The sequence below is a fragment of the Pseudonaja textilis genome, chromosome 1 (assembly GCF_049901715.1).
Source record: "Pseudonaja textilis isolate UNSWEBS1 chromosome 1, rPseTex1.2, whole genome shotgun sequence".
In the NCBI taxonomy this organism is placed as follows: Eukaryota; Metazoa; Chordata; class Lepidosauria; order Squamata; family Elapidae; genus Pseudonaja; species Pseudonaja textilis.
The window spans coordinates 269,067,702-269,085,229 of record NC_141990.1 but is presented as its reverse complement, the minus strand read 5'-3'; the positions used below and the strand labels follow the sequence as shown (position 1 = coordinate 269,085,229).

The following is a 17,528-nucleotide window of genomic DNA, read 5'->3' as shown; positions in this document are numbered from 1 at the left end:
ATAGATACTGCAGTTTGAACTTCTACATGGTCATCCTTGTGTTAAATAATCTGGCACATGGGATGGGATAATGAAAGAGGTAAAGCATACCCTTCCATAGTTCTGAGGCATTAGCAACCAATTAATTCTGTTGTGATGCTGTGTACATTAGTGGAGCGGGCTGCACAGTGCTTTGGAACATACAGGAGTGCAAATTTGGTACTTGTCTATGACTCATTAATGCAGTGGTATCTCTGGGGATTATGTGACTGCAGTAGTTGTGAAAGTCTAGAAACAAACACCACTTTTCAAATTGCACAGCCCTCTGGTATTTGTTTATGCAGAAGCAATACAACATACTTTGTTTCCTTTTTCAAAGGCCTTAATACAATTGTATACATGTTTAATTGGAAGAGAGGATCACTGTTTTTAATGAACTTCACAAAATCCAGCTTTGCTGTTTTAAAAGTATTTGAAGTACAAAATTCTGCCACATTGCCGTGCATTTTCCTCTTCAGATGGTTCTGAGTTCTATGTATTTCCAACAAATATTAAGTGATATTTGCTACTGGTAATTAACTCAGCAATGTTTCCTGTATCTGCTGAAAAAAGCAACCATTGTCTGCTTATAACTGTTTAAATCTGAACTGCGGGGTCATTTAAAATAACTGCAGGAAACAAGTTTCTAGGTCAGTATGCTAAATTTCCACCAAAAAATGTGGTCAGCAGATTTTCTTAGTGGGTTCTGTCACTAATTTTGCTTTTAAGTTTGATTTAAAATGTGTCTGCTATCCTTGATTTATCTTGAAGCAACTTTCCCACTTACTTTTGATTCTTGTCTGTATTGTTAAGCTTTGCTAGTGGAACAATTCTTTGTTTCCTTAACTGAAAAAGGTCAGCCAGCTGTTAGAGGATTTGGCGTTTCTCTTGTAAAACAAAATGCAGCTTAGGAAAACGGAGATGCCATTTCTGCCCAACTGTTCTCTCTGTTCTCACATTAGCTGTATTGACTACCCGTGTATATGCTTGATAAACAGATTGGAGATGAGTGCTTTTCTTCTGGAGCAGGATTTCAAAAGGGGTAGCAAGCCTGTGACTCAGCCGTAGCGGCGAGAACAGCTGGCACAGCAGAAGCTGGAATAATACTCATTATTGCAGAGCTGAGCCTGTAGAATCAGATCACAGTTAGCAAGGTGTGGCTGGTCAGCACATTCCCTGCTTGCGTCCACAGGGAGGGATGCTGGCACTAGAAGAGTTAAGGAAGGAAGGAAAGAAAGAAAGTCAGTCAGAACCAAACAAGGTGTTTTTCATAATCAGTGGAGGGTTCACTTTTTGTTATTTACATTATGGCTATTTAACTCCATGCAGTGGAAAATATTCTCTCTCTCTTCTGCAGCTCCAGCAAAAATACTGTGAATGGAATCCACATCTTGGCAAACATTCAGAAATAGAAAACGGCAGCATCAGCATTAACGCATTTTGAGAGAAAATTGATTGGTTTCTGCTGAGAGATTCTCTAAATGGCAAACAGCTGTTTCAGGCTGAAAATAAGTGCTCTACACTGTAACAGCAGTTACAGCTTAGTCCTTTCTGAAGTCAGACTGGCATAGTTGAAAAGCTTTTGACCTTAAAATTGTCTTCCAAGTAATCTGGATGTAATATAATTTATTTGTAAATAACAAGGACGGGATTGTCTCAGTAATGATTTCATGTTTGTAGGTTGTGAGTTCACTTTGTAGGACAGCCTGCAGAGGCAAGCTGCTGGATTTCAACCCCCTTATCAACAGTGGCAATTGAAGTGCCAGATTTTAGGCACCAATTATTAATAATAATTTATTATATTAATATGCTGCCCGACAACCAGTGACTCTCAATTCCAGATTCTCATAGCATCACCAGCCTTGGCTGGGTTTGCCATAGGTAACTCAAACCCCACATTGATGATTAGTTTAACTGATTTCATATAGATAACCATAGGAAAGAGGACCAAACCCTGCAATATGGAGTAGCTACAGGTTCGACTGCTTTTCCCTAACAATTGCTAGCTGGTGCTAATGACTCAAGTGGAAATGGGGCCCACTGCACAACTGCGTCCCCAACCATTGCAGGCAATCCATAAAGATGCCATGGTTGAAGCCCATCATGGAATTAATAGCATCTGGAAGCATCCAAGACACCCATCACAGCATTTTTCCCTTCTCATGATCAGGCATGGATAGTGATTGAAAGATAGTTGGAAAATCTGCTTCTTCGGCTCTGTAGCTGAACCCCCATCACCTTCTCAAGCATATCCCCTAAAAAGGGAAGGTTGGGGACAGGACAGAAGTTGTTCAATATGGATATATTGAATTATGATCTCTTTAGGAGAGCATGCACTACTAGTACTTTGAAGGCAGGTGCCATCTTGCCTGCACAAAGAGACATTAACCACTTCCAGATGCAGATACTTCTCTTTCAACTCTACCTACATATGCTCCCGTTAAAGAGTATCAGATATGACGTTCTAAAATAAAACGGAAGCTCAGAAGTATGCTTCATGTACAGGATCATGTAGAGGGTCTACAACAGAAAACATTTCCAGTCATGGAAGGAAAAGTACATGCCACACATTTAGGATGCGGCTGCTGTGAAATCCAATGTACTGGAAATTAGAAGAAAATTTAAAAAGAACAACGCTGCATATCTACCTTCTGGCCGCCTTTTGGTGACTTTCACATCTGTACTGGCACTGACGGAATGATTGCCGCTGTAGGCATTGCACGTATAGGAGCCCTCATCACCAAGCTGAACGTTGTTTAGAAACAAGCTTCCATCTTGAGTCACATGGATACGACGACCATCTGATCTTACTGGAACCCCATTTCTATGCAGAAGTAAATAATTAGCAGTCTTGCAGTTGCTGTACACTGTCCCCAACTCCCACTTACAAGGAAATAAAGGGAGAGATAGTATTCAGAGAGTCTTCCAAGGAACACACCAAGGGGGTTATTTCCAATGAGTTTGAAAAACTAAATCCAGATTTGTCTTCCAAGTAGCTGGTTCTTGCTTGATACTTTCTTGCATGTTTCAGTAGTACTAAAGAGATAAGTAAATACAGCTGATTTTTTCTTTTCTTACCTTGACCATCTTATGTTTACATTGTCGCCTGTCACAACACAATAAAGACGAGCATTCTCCCCTTCAGACACAGAAAGTCTGGGCAGCAGGTCAATAATTCTCAAGTTTCCTAAGCAGGAAAAAAGTGTCATGAATTCCAGGAAGATTTTCCCCCAAAGTCATCAAATTCTGAAAATGCAGCTCTGATTGAACACCCCTGCTGATTGCATGAACTTGGTCTTTCTAGGTGAAAGACCATCTACACGGGAGAAAAATCTCAACATGACATCCACAACAGAATTCAACACAGAGAAACACAGTGTAACCAATCAGCTACACTTCAGTACTTCTCTATGGCTGTCCTACACCGATAAAAGTAGGAACTGTTCTATAGCAGTAACTGTACCTCCCTCTTAGATTTATTCTCTCACGCACACAAATCAGTCACTGCAGCAGCCATTTCCAGAAGTCTACTTTCTTGTTTCTAGAGCAATATTTCCACTAGGAGCCTAAATCAATTTGAATTATCTTAACCACAGCCACCAAACTTCTTTTAAAAAATGTATTGAATAATTTTCTATACCTATTGAACCTGGCAGAATTTATGAGAAACTCTAAATATTCACTTTGATGGTACAACTGATGAAACTAAACTGATCTCATACCTAAAGGGAGTTGTGAAACCACCATGTAGAGATAGCTCTGCAATCTTAAGCACAACATTCAACTTACAAATTTTCTTCTTGCCACCAGGTTTCAATTGCTGGAAATATGCTGAGATAGTTCACCCGCCAAACTGGATATATTAATCAGCAGCTAAAGTTTACTTTAACACTAGTAGCAAAAAAAGCACCATATTTTTCTCCAGCAGCAAATTCATTACTTATATTTGGGTAATACTGAAGTAAAACACACACACACACCTCTAAGTCTAATTTGAACTTTTTTCTGATCTTGGTCCCAGCCATTAGAAGCAGTGCATGTAAAGAAGCCAACATCTTCAGCTGTCAGATGACTGATTAGCAAGGTACCATCAGGTTGCTGCCTATGCCTGTAAATTAAAATTGCCATGAATTTTAGAAGAGGAGATACATTTATTCACAGAGTATAGACTACTGTTTGTGAGAAACTAATGGCTCAAAATGTACAGAATTCTGAATATAAGCTATGAGCTCCTAAGGTTCAAATATGTTAACAATCGCTCTGGGATCAAGTGTCATCAGTCCTGCTTAATTGCTGCAAGCTAATTAAAAGTAGCTGGGTTATATTGCACTAAGCCATGGTTTGCTCAGTAAACCACAGTTGGCTGGGATGTTAAGGAAATACAAGCTGTAAAGGTATTTGGTTTTAATTTTGGATCCTGTGTAAATCAGTCCACTCTTAAAATTAATCTTTTTGAGCAGCTGGTAGTAAGTTGGCTGTTTCACTTAAAACATGCAAGAGTCAAAAATTCAAAAAAAGCATTGAGCTGAGTATAATTACAATGCAAGGTACCGATTCAGGCTGTAAGCAGTTTAAGAACAACCAATATTCAAGTTGTCAAATGACAGTCTTTGCCGGATCACTTCAGGCCACAAATATTGAATCATTCAAATGAATGAATTGCTACGTGGATGGATGAAGCAGGAATGTATTAATAGAGAGATGGCTTCTGGGAGAATTAAGACATCCCTTTGATAGCCTGTCTTCTGGTTCTTCTATGATGTACATGGGAAGGGGGGGGGGTCCTCCCTATTTTATCCACACAGTAAGAACTTAATGAGAGAGGATGAAGTAAGGATTAGTGGCTGGCCCAAAGTCAATTCAGAATGCCATGATTGAGAGAAGATTTCAAACTGCCTAGTCCTAGATACTGATCATGACATTATGCTGTGTCCCTAATCATGTTTAGGAAAGCTCATTGAAGATAAAGGAGGGAAAAGCTGCCTGTTTGGGTTTTCCGAGATTTATTTTGTAAACATGGTGCATTTCAGGCCATCTTACTCAGACTTTTTTAGCTGGAGCTATTTCATCTGTGTGATATGTTCTACTAAACCTGGGAAAAAAGGGGTGATTGATTGGGTTATAACCGTGTAATCGGCAATCGTTCAAAGATACAGTATGATAATGCTGAACAAGAAGGAGTTTTGACTACCACAGTGTCCCATGATCATGCGGTCATGTTGGAGCTCGGTGCCCAATTTGCAATTACATTGTCACATAGACCTGTGGTCACAATTTCCAACATTCTCCGCCTGCTTTCCACAAGTAAAGCAATAGGGAAGCTGGCAGGAAGTTGGAAATGATTTTTGCTACTTTTTTGCCTACCTGTGATGCTTAGCACCTGCCTGTGGCATTCTGCTGTGTCATATCTACCTATGCTTGGTAGAATTTGTTGAATATTGTAGAATACCTGCCTCCTGTGAAATTGGCCCACAGCATCCACCCTGACCCTCCTATGACATCCACACTCTGCATACATCAGGCATCTCCTCCCAACTGGTGGCAGCAGCCACTAGCTTCATTGTGTAGGACTTTCTCACGTCCTTTTCTCACGTCCCACTTAATGACCCCCATGGACCTAGGGTTACAATGGACACTGGGACTCCTGGGATTGCCGTTGCTAAGCAATGTGCTCACATGACATGGCACTTTATGTCCACATTACTTAGCTATAGAAATTCTGGTCCCAAATGCTGTTGTCACCCAAGGACTACCTGTAACAAAATGGGATCTCTTTGCTCAACTCATTCAGTAACACAAAACCAAGGTGACCAGAAAAATGTAAGGAAGTAGGAGAAAGAAATGTAGGAAAATGTGAATAGGGAATGCTAAAAAAAAAACCCTACTGAAATATGAAAGTATAGCTGTAGAATAATACAGAGAAGAAAGTGTCATAAGGGAAAAACAGAAATGGAAAATTTACAGACACTTGTCCCAAAGGTGCTTTTTCAGGAGGCAACTGGACTTTCTTGTTTTTTTCTTTGAAGATGTTTCATTTCTCATCCAAGAAGCTTCTTCAACTCTGACAGGATAGTGGGGAATGGAAGGATTTATATTCCTTGCAGACACCTGGTTATTTGCATCCTTTTAGAGGGTCGTTGAAGCACTTGGAGGTTTATCTGTGTCCCCAGGGCCACCTGAGTGGTGTTCCTGGTTCCTGTAGTCTGCAAATTTCTCTCTGGAAATCCATTCCCATTCCCACACCATTCAAAGGGTGTTCATCCCAAATTGTATAGCTAAAAGTCTGTAGAGATTGTCAGTCATCCTGGTTATGGTTGCACCAAAGGTGCTTTTTCAGGAGGCAACTGGACTTTCTTGGTTTTCCTTCAAAGACGTTTCGCTTCTCATCCAAGAAGCTTCTTCAGCTCTGATAGGATAGTAGTCTTCAAAGAAAAACCAAGAAAGTCCAGTTGCCTCCTGAAAAAGCACCTTTGGGACAACCATGACCTGGATGACGGAAAACCTCTACAGACTTACAGACACTTAATTTACCTATTTCATTGGACTTTTTTCCCACTTAGTATAAAGACAACAAAACAAGAAAGTAATATTGTCAAAAGATACAACTTTACCTGGCAGATGAAATAGGATGGCCATCTTTCTGCCATTCAATGGTTAAAGACGGAGAAGCCTCTACATGACAAGGCAGTCTGACTTCTTCACCAATGCTAGCATCAACTACCGAAGGCTCATTCTTATACATTTTTAACCTGCAAAGTAGATGCATTAAAATGTGTTTTTTTTTAAAGGATCAGAATTCCATCTTTGATTTTAACGACTTGTCAATGGTAAGGTTTGCCATTGGCAAAAGATGGTATCTCAGGCCCAAGGCAAAATAATCCCAGAGCAGTTTCTCTCTGTCTCTTGGTGACTTCCTGATTTTTGAGAAAATAGCTGGGGGATAAAATGGTAGAAGTGAGCCTTGGATTCACAAAGAGTGAATCTGCTGAGTATATGTCCAAGGATTTGTGATTCCTACTGGCTCCGCAGTTGGCAACCTTGGCTAGATAAGCCTTTGCTTTGTCCATCTTGGGCTATTGCACTAGTTACAAGACATGAGGACTTTTATGATAAGATAATCTTTATTGTCATTTTTACTGTGAGTACATTGCCACACAATAAAAATGAAATTCTGTTGCCTGCTCTCTATAAAGAAAGTATACATCTACACACATACACCTGCGGATCCTAGTCAAGCATCGCTGATATGCTGTGTCCTGGATAGAAGGAAGTGAACTACCCATAATCTTCTCTGCATCGCCTTCCTGTCCGAAGCAGTAATGCTTCCAAACCAGACTGTCATGCCATATGACAGGATGCACGCGATCATCCCTCTGTAGAAAGTAGTAAGGGCAGCAGGAGGAGTAAGGTGTACTTTTCTCATGCAATGGAGAAAACGCAGGTGCTGCTTTGTCTGCTTTACAAGTGTCTCACAGTTGAGTGACCAAACTGTATCGGGCTCTATATGGGAATTTAGAAGCTATCCAGAATTTTCAATTGTGTAAAACGCAGCAGCCAGAATGCTCATCAACGGTTGCAGATGGGAATATATTGCATCTTATTCCTGGCTGTACACTGGCTCCATATTTACCTTTAACTGCAATTTGAAGTACTGATTTTAACCTAGAGAGTCATTTATGATTTGGTTCCTGCATTCTCCACTGGAGTGGCCCAGACCCATTCAATTATGAGAAGAAACTGGTTGTTTCCCATTTTCAGGAAGCTTGGGGGAAGGAGGGCAAAACTGGAAGCATTGCTTTTCCTTTTATTGGAGGTTAGATTAACCCTGACATTATCTCCTTTCAGAAGAAGCTAAAAATGGTATATACATTCGATAAATTAAATGTATCTGTATTACATAGTTGAACTTTAGCCCTTTTCTCCTTTCATCATGATTTGAACATAAATGAACCATTACAGAGATTCTTCTTCAATAAGTGCAGCTCTCTCTTAACACTTTACAAAATGTAGGTTTGTATAAATACATCCCTTTTAACTGTTCCCTTGGCTACAGGCCGAGATGCTGCTGCTAGCCATGAGAATCCCATGTAACAGAATGTTCTCCTTATAATTTATCTGGCCGTGCGTGATGCTTTCGGCAAGAATTTCAACAAAATCATGCAGTTGCCTGGGGACCTACGCCAGACTGTTAATCCAGATATAGGAGGTTAGGAGGTTTGCTCCTATCCTTAAACAAGAATAAAGTAACTGAATACTTATGACACATGACTGTAAAAGAATGACTCCCACTCCCTTTGATAATGTTCCATGCATGCACTTTAGTTTTTGCGAGGAGGATTATTTCTAATTATTGAAGCTAGCAGCAATTGCTACAGATGGATGCCTCAAAGATCAGTGAGTAGAACGGGGAATGGCAGATGACTTATCCCATTGTTACATTTTCTTTTGGACAGATTTCTTTGCAGAAGATGGCATGATAGTTACCCTTGTCACTGAAGTGACGTTCTTAACCCGAGTGCCATTCTGAGCCGTTAAAAAAAAAAAGACGAGTTGCTAAAGATAAACTCCATTTCTCTCTCACTTCAGCATTTCTTGGTTCTTTTTAGTGTAGCGACATTCTAGAATGTGACTCACGGTTCTTAGTGAGCGGATGCCCACCTACACAAAAGAAGCAATTTTGACCAGGTGATGCTTGTGAACCTGGGCTGCAAATAGGCCACTAAATTTTAATTACAAAACTGTCCAGAGACCAGTGAAAGTGAGCTATTTAAATAATTACTTGTCTGTATAAGAGGCCTTGCTTTGCTAGAATCTTGTTTCCTGCAGATATATTTTTATTTCTACAATGAATATTTATTAAAGACAATAATTAATTTCTTAATGTTTGTTTCCTTCTAACAGTAGGATCCTCCAGGAGCCAAGCAAAAGACAGAAAACTGCCTAAGGCATAAACTGATTTCATTAAAACACTTTGATATCAATGGTTGCTTAAATTAAACCCTTCGGGTTCTTTCAGATGCCTGATCATCAGGTCCAACCAGTAAGAAAGAAAGAGAAGAAAAATCCTAAGAAGAACTAGGTTAGAGTTACTCCAGATTCTGTGTTGTAGCTGTAAAGAAAATGCCGAGCTGATTTCTAAGCATTAAGATTAGATACAATAGCACTATGATTAAATAGCCTGCTCTTGTTTGATCAGCTTCCAAGTGCATCTAAAGAGCACACAGCACAATATGTGGAACATGAGCTGCTTTGGGAAGTTGAAAGATATACCTGTATGTTATTTGAGGATGCAGAGAAGAAACATGTGACCGCCTGTCATTAGTTCCTGCGCCAAAGACTCTGGGCTGCTGATTCTGACCACGAGTAAGTTGATGCCTTCTTCCCTGGGTGAGGGTAGATTGAGGGATTTCTGTACAAAGAAATAGAACAAAGAAGGATTTTGCAATAACCTTCCCCCAGGAGTGGAGAGGAAATGGAGATTTTGCAGTATCCTTCCCCTGCCATGCCCACCAAGCCATGCCCACAGAACTACTAGTAAAAAATAAATAAATCCCACCACTGGTTTTGTACTCTGATGCAATTTGGAAAGGATATTGTTTTCCATTGATGATAAAAATGTAGAATGACCTGCTGGCTACATCAGACCAAGCAGTTTCTTGCTTTGTGACTGTTTTGAGTAACAAAGAATAAAATAACCTTTGACCAGCAACTCGATCTGTCTGCGTTCCACCCTCCCATTTGAAATTATGCACATGTAGATGCCAGCATCCTCGGTCCTGAGATGGCTAACCACCAGGGAGTTGTCAGACTGGTAGGTATGCCTACAGGGGAAAAAGATTAAAGGGTTGTCAAATATGGCAGACTGGAAATCACACCAACTCAGTGACAGTCACCGACAGAATGAGTTGACATAGAATGACATATTCAATTGATAGTGTCATATTAATAGTAATTACTCTGGTTGGTTATGGGAATAAGAGCAAGTGAACGATGTTAAAGATGAATCGCTGGCAGGTTTCCTACTGGTTATGTGAAGACAGTGAAATAGACTTCAAGTTATCACCACATTTAAGCCCCAAATTTTTGTTGCTATGCAAGACTTTTGTTTATTGAATTTTCCCCCCTCCCATTTTATGACCTTTCTTGTCACTGTTCTTAAGTGAATCACTGCACTTGTTAAGTTAGTGAGACAATTGTTAAATGAATCCGGCTTCCCCATTGCCTTTGCTTGTCATGAAAGGGGATCCCATGACCCCAGGACACTGCAGCCATCATAAATACAGGCCAGTTGCTAAGCGTCTGAATTTTGTGATCATGGAGATGCTACAATGGTCATAAGTGTGAAAAATTGTCATAAGCAGAGGTGGGCTGCTGCCGGTTCGCACTGGTTCAGGCGAACTGGTAGTTAAGATTCTGTGCAGTTTGGCAAACCGGCAAATCGCATCATTGGCTGGCTGTGCCCCCACTCATATTTTGGCCTGTTTTTTGGGTTGTTTGGGGCCATTGTTTGGGCCAAAACGGCCTGAAAAGAGCCTGAAAATGGCCCCCAAACAGCTGAAAAATGGTCCATTTTGGGGGGTATTTTTGGGCCAAAAATTCCCTGAAAAATGTCCTGAAAATGGCCCCAAAATGGCCTGAAAACAGCCCCCCAAAGACCTTAAAATGGCCAAAAATACCAGCCAAAAATGGGTGGGGGTGGGGCTAGCCAGTGGTGGGATTAGCCCCAACCGCCTGAATCCTACCTCTGCCTTTGAGGCGAGTGGCCAGGAGGCAGGACTCGGTGTGATGAGTGATGTTACCCCCCCAGTCACATGACTAATCAGCCACACCTACCCAGCCAGAGAACCAATTGTTAAGTTATTCCAATTTCACCACTGGTCATAAGTCACCTTTTTCAGCTATTGTAACTTCAAAGGGTTACTTAATGAGCTGTTGTAAGTTAAGGACTACCTCCAATGCAGCAATGGAAACATGCATGTAAACCTCACTGACATTCAGAACATGATCAGAAGTTGTAGGTTTAGGTACTGACAAATTTCAAATGTGAAACCTATGACCTCGAAGTCCCAGGGGTCAGACCTACCTATCAGATGAGATTGGCTGTCCGTCTTTCTGCCATTCAACTCTAGAGAAATGGGAATTGTCTGTCTTACAGAGAAGACGGATGCTTTGTCCTAAGCCTGCCTCCACTGCAGAAGATTCTGGTCCATCCAAGAAGATCCTGAAAGATATGCAGCAGTTTCCCCCCAAATGGATATGCATAGAGGATTAGATAGGAACTTGCATGAAGCATGTTTCTAAAAAATTAGCAAGACATCTTCAGTATTTCTGTGGGAAATCATGCTAACACAAATACGTACCTGTTCAGAGAATGTGGAAAAGTAGAATCTGGTTGGGTTTGATACCCAAATCTTCTCCATGTTAATCCATCTGCTCCAGATTCCCTCCTCCACTCTTCATGCTCTTGTTGAGTGGTTTGGCCATTCACAGTCAGCTGCTTCTCTGAGTGTCTGGAAATCAGAGTCTCACCCAAACTGTGCAAATGATCGGCTGTGTCCCTTTTTATTTCATCAAGCCTTCTTGAGTGATGAGAACTTTCTGGCTGGTTTTCTAGCAAGCTAGCTCCTTGCTCAGATTCAGGTAAGGCATCTTGATTGGAGGAAGTCCTATCACCATGGCCTTCATTCCCTGTTCTATGAGTTATAGTTCTTCCAAATTGTTGTGGCTTTACCTCTGTGTTCCCTTCTTGCAGTTGGGAACTAGAGTGGATGTTAGGACTTGCAACATGAGGGTGAAGACTTACATAGCTGCTTCCCATTGATCCGTGGCAGGTATTCATGCATTCTTCCTCAGTAGCAAAGTTGTTCTTATTCCCATGGCAACTTCCATACCAAAAGCGATTGCATTTTCCAACATCACTTACAAAATACCAACGTATTGTCCAATCTGCGCAGGAACCATGGGCACTGGGTAATAGACACTGGACAGGATAAGCTAGCAGCAAAAGCCGGAAGAGAAATGATATTTGTATATTTTTTATTTAACATGCTATCAATTTCTTTTGGTTCCTATATTGTTGTGTTTCCCCTATGCCTGCATGAATCTGCTTCTCCTAAAGCAGTAATTCCTAACTTGGCAATATCCAGATATGTGGATTTCCAATCCTAGAATTCCACAGCCAGCATCACCATTGATGAGAATTCCAGGAACTGAAGTTCACACACTAGGAAGTTGCCAAGAAACACTACATGAAAGGGAATTGTGTGATATGTATGTATGCAAATAATTTCATCAGGGAGCCTGAACGAATTTTACTTCAAAACAGAAATGTATTGGTGAGTCTTTCATATGAACAGCATAGAATGTACAAATTCTGTAAAACCTTACTACAAAAGGACAACGTATTTTTTATGCAAGAAATATAACAACAGAATTCAGATATAAAGACATTTATGTATTTCAGATCAAATTCTGACAAGTCTTTTTAAATCAGATTTTTGATTATATAGCACATAAGTAGTCCACACTCAGTGACCACTTATTCAGCAAACTATTCAAATTTAGGATGGCTCTGAACGAGGGGACTTACAACTGTTCCTCATAGTTGTGGCTGTTGCAGTGCTTAAACGATCGACATTTGTGACATTCTCTGCCACCTTCTGGCAAGCAAATTCAATAGGGAAATTAGCAGGAGTTTGTAAATGGTGATCACATGATTAGAGAATGCTGTGGTTCCACAAGATTCGCCCGACAATAGCAACTGGAACTGCTGCAATTGCCATCACAAGTCAACGCAGTCATGTGATGTTGCACTTTATGACTGTGTTGTTTAATGACAGAATTGGAGGCCACAATTACCATTATTAAGCAAGACTACCTGTACATATAAAATACCACCGAAATGATTCCATTGGTTGCTGCCATTTTGCTAGAAAGTACTACATGTGAAACTACATTTCAAAAACCAAATGTCACTTACATTGGCTGAGTCTTGTGGGACATCCTTCCCCTTGAGGCCCTAAAGCAGAGGCAATGTTGTCATAGCAACAACCATACACAGAACCTCGGCATTCTTCTGTTGGCACCTGCTGGGCAAGAACTTGGCTTGTCTTCGAGAAAACCAGATGTTACTCAGATTATACCATTCAACAATGTGTATGAAGTAGCACATTCAACTAAATCAATCCCAGAAACAATTCATAATTCAGTTACATTTTTCTTACAGGTTAAAATATCAAAAAGCTACACTGCTAACTTTAATGTGAGATAAATGGAAATAGTTATACCCTGTGAAAGACAGCAAAACACTTTATAATATTTTGCTCCATCTCTGAGCAAGAACTTGAAGAAATTTTCTGTAGAAATAGAAAAATCATATAATTGTGGAGATGGAAAGAACCTTCATCTGGAGTGGCAGAAGAGCTGATGAACTTTTGAACCTAATTCAATTTGCAAATGTCTATGGAAGCTTTATCAGATTTATCAAGAGGACACAAGGAAACAGCCCTGATTTTGGATAAATGCAGCTGTTGTATATGGGATAGCTAAGGGGAAATAACTATATTCCAACATGTCTTCTAGAATGTGTAGACGTTTGCCTCACTTACTGTTGGAGTGGGAGAAATAGGATGATTTCTGCTTATGTAAACATCACTGTAGTATTGTGTGCACCCTTCTTGGTTAGGTCCCTGGGAACGTGATATTCCATCGGGGCAGCACCCATATCTGGGGGGAAAAACCCAGTAATATGTTGAAAACAATCCAATATATCAGCTTTGCCAGCAAATTGCTCATTCAGTGAGCTGGTCCTACCTGCTCAGATGGCAAGAATCAAGTGGGCAACCTTGGCCAAAGGGACCTGCTGCAGCAGTGTGACCATCTGAACAACAGCCATGAGGAGTATGGTTGCAGTCTTGAACATTACTACCACTATTTGGATAAGAATGGGACCGGCGGGACACAGAAGACTCTGAGTAAGAATCCCCTCCAAGGGGTAAGAAATTGGAGCGAGGGCTCTCATTTAGCTGGGCCTGGTGATGAGTAGAGGCACTTTGGATTATTCTTTCATGTCTAGAAACTGAAAAATATAGGAGATAATAAAGTCTTTTGAACCTTTCAAGGAAAACATAATATAACGTTATATAGCTTGTAATCATATTTCATTGGGACAAACTCTTACTAGAGGGGTTGTGTAGTGGCGAGATCTACATACAGGTTTCTCTATTTTCTTTTACTCCAATATCCTTGCATCTTCCCTCAACCCACCACGTTCTTGCTTGTCTGACATAGATCACCTGTACTTACAAAGTTTATCACTTGGTGTAGCACTCAGTCATAATGCAGAAAGTCTGAAAATAAGCAATTACTACAATGCATTCCCAAATTAGAGTATTTACCTCTATTATTGTTAGAAATGAGGAGGAGTCTGGTAGTACTTTATTAGGCTAACTAATGTTATTATAAGGCATACATTTTGGTGGCCACTCCATGCATCTCATCAAAGTCAAGAAAATCTATACCTTTTAATCAAAGTTGTTAGTCTGCTAAGGTGCTACCAGACTCTTTCTGGTTTTTGGCTACAAAAGACCAACATAGCTCTCTTACAATATCAATTGTATAACCAAGTCTATTGATTTGACAAGATAAAACTACCCTACTTAAAATGGTGATTGTTGTTTCTTTGTTTACAATGTCATTAGGATCATAGCTTAGGCTCCTTAATTGTACATGCATATAACCTGAAAAAACCCTCAGTGAAATAGAAATGGTCCAAAGACTTAGCTAGCAGCTACCAAGGCAAGATGATTAATATTGAGCAAACTCCTTGCTTCATTCAGAACTTAGGGAGAGGACAAAAAACAATACATTCCAGTGGTAACCTCTTATGTTTTCTCATGATTTTTCCCTTTCACACAGATCAAATCTTTGGGGAACAAAAATGGCAATAAACACTCAAAGCGTTTGATGGATGGACCAGTTGCCTGGAAGCGAGTAGTTTCTCCAGGTTTACTTTCTAGGAGCCCAGGAAGATTACTTTGCAGCTGTAGCTATAGTTATCACACAGAGGGTAATAGCAAAGGGGGAACAGGAGGAAGCAGGAACTTGATGGGAAAGTTAGGATTAAGAGAATAAAGAAGTGTGCTATTAATTTTTTTATACTTACATACGTTCCTGCCCGTAATATGGATGTAAAACTTAACAGGCATGGGAAAATGTATGAGGGGTTTACTGCATAGTAAGGTCTGGCATACAGATTTTAAACCTGAACACATTAGGGAATATTGTGGGAGGAGAAAGAAAAGTTTTCTTTTTTCTTTTTCACCAGAAACTTATCCTTCTTCTTCTTCCAGACTGGACTCTTGAAAAGGTCATTTATGTTGGAATGGGACAACTCACCGATTTGCCACAGTCAACTTACTGCAGGATTCCTCATCATGGCCAATTCACTGTAGGACAACTTGCTGCAGGACAATTCAACAATTCAGTTTGATTATTTAAAATAGTTTAAAAATTATTTCAATTTTTGTAATTCATATTTCACTTTGCCCCTCCTTTGGCATCCTTTTTTAATGATTCTATTTCACTATTTCTTTGATATTAGTGTAACTCTTGTCCTGCAGCGAGTTGCCATGTGGCAAATTGTCCCATGGCGAGTTGGCCGTGACAAGTTGGCCGTGGTGAGTTGTTGTAGACCCCACTGATACTGGGAATAAATGGCATACAACAACATATTGTGGACAGTCTTCATTTGATTGCATAGGATATAGAATGAATACCATTTTTTAAATTATTTTATACTCATTCGAGTCTCAAGAAGACTGAGCACGATCAGATTACAGAATGTTGTATTCCCTTTGCCTGTTATTTATAGTTTCTTATTGAATACCACTATGAGGAAACATGAAGCACGGAACTGAAGCAAAAAGTATAAGTTTGGGTGAAAGTCAAGGGAAAAGGGCTTTGTTCATCTTGGCTGTTCCCTCTCCCCCTCAAAGCTAAACAGGGATTGCACTTAGTTAACATAGCCAGCCACTAAGAAATCCAAAAGTCTAGCCCAAGAAATGCTAATACTATCCCAGAAAAAGATAATGGTAAGCCATTTAGTCAAGAATCCATAAGTGTCTGTTGCCCTAGGAGTCAAGGCTAGCTCAATATAACCTTTAGGTAAAATTGACACATTCAGTCAAGGGACAACACGATTTCCTACTTTTCAGGAAACTTGTAAAGTACCAGAAGACACATGTTTTAAGTACCAACTACAGGTAGGGTAGAATTCCCTGAGAAAATTCTGATATCTTTAACTTAGAAATTGGAAATACTGACAGGCGAGGCTTGCCCTATGTCTTCTGCAAAACCATAAATGATTCTTAGGATCCACTCTGGAAATACTAGTTGTGACATACAATTAGCAAAACCTTTTAAATTTATCATTCAAGTTCATTGAAGACTTGAGGCAAGTGCAGAGGTGGTATTTAGCAGGTTCTGGCCAGTTCTGGAGAACCGGTAGCGGAAATTTTGGGTAGTTCAGAGAACCGGCAAATACCATCTCTGACTGGCCCCACCCCCATCTATTCTCTGGCTTCCGAGTCCCAGCTGATCGGCTGGGCCTTCTTTTGTTGCCCTGCACAGGAGAACGGAGCTGGAAAGCAGGTTAGTGGGGTGGGGAGGGAATGGAGATTTTACAGTATCCTTCCCCTGCCATGCCCACCAAGCCACGCCCACCAAGCCACACGATGCCTGCAAGCCACACCCAACAGAACCGATAGTAAAATTTTTGAATCCCACCACTGAGCAAGTCGTAAGGTGGATCTCCAGTGAAGTATTAGAACTGGGACTACCAGTGTGTTACCCATAAGCAGCAATCTCTCCCTGAGCGTATTCTAGGCTCCAGGTGATTTGCTGTATGTGTGTGATTGGCAGATCATCATGACTACTATTTTGTGTATAGGCAGCTCCTTTCTCTCCCACAGCTCTACAACTTCCAAATGTGCACGCTGGTTCCCACTACATTAATGACCAGGGATGGAAGTAGATATCAATTTATCTCCCCATCTTCATAGTCATGTCAAAGCAGGAAAGTGAAGGCAGGGCTAGTGGATCAAATGCTTTTTCCTTATGAACCTATAGACTGTAAGACTTCCATTCCCTTAAAAATGGGAAAGGGGAAAATGTCAAAAAGCTACTCCGAGAAAAGCAAAATAACACTAGACAAAGGAAGGCCAACTTGGCATTTCCAAACCTTCAGTGCCTTGGTCTGGGCGGTAGCGGGTCAGTAACGTCCGACGACTAATATTGAACCCTGTGATGTCTTGCATACTGGGAACCTCTGCAGGAATGCAAATAAATATACTGTATTATTCCGTGTTCAAAAAAACCCTCTACTCCTACAACCATCAATTAAAGGGAGCCTACACAATACTTCGTTGTGTAGTGTTAAAATGGCACTTCAAAATAGATGGAAATAAAACTCCATTAGAAGGACTTCAATACCCAGAGTATACAGTGGAAAA

General features: G+C 40.5%; 1 protein-coding gene across 8 annotated transcripts in view; it reads right to left on the bottom strand.

The window, feature by feature from the left end:
- Positions 1–365: 365 nt before the first annotated feature.
- The window catches only part of PAPLN (papilin, proteoglycan like sulfated glycoprotein), a 95,047-nt gene continuing 77,884 nt past the window's right edge, over positions 366–17,528 (bottom strand). For 6 of the 8 annotated variants that reach the window (XM_087921750.1, XM_087921752.1, XM_026709049.2 and 3 more), the window contains 13 exons: positions 17,258–17,344; positions 13,831–14,095; positions 13,626–13,743; positions 12,998–13,127; positions 11,379–12,012; positions 11,102–11,239; positions 9,715–9,839; positions 9,289–9,427; positions 6,630–6,767; positions 3,999–4,126; positions 3,097–3,205; positions 2,667–2,842; positions 366–1,225 (listed from right to left, as the gene is read on the bottom strand). In XM_087921750.1, coding sequence (XP_087777876.1) covers positions 1,077–1,225; positions 2,667–2,842; positions 3,097–3,205; positions 3,999–4,126; positions 6,630–6,767; positions 9,289–9,427; positions 9,715–9,839; positions 11,102–11,239; positions 11,379–12,012; positions 12,998–13,127; positions 13,626–13,743; positions 13,831–14,095; positions 17,258–17,344 — 2,336 coding nt within the window. In that variant the 3' untranslated portion in view covers positions 366–1,076. The remainder of the gene's footprint in view (positions 1,226–2,666; positions 2,843–3,096; positions 3,206–3,998; positions 4,127–6,629; positions 6,768–9,288; positions 9,428–9,714; positions 9,840–11,101; positions 11,240–11,378; positions 12,013–12,997; positions 13,128–13,625; positions 13,744–13,830; positions 14,096–17,257; positions 17,345–17,528) is intronic. The other 2 variants (XM_087921751.1, XM_026709058.2) reach the window with 2 other exon arrangements.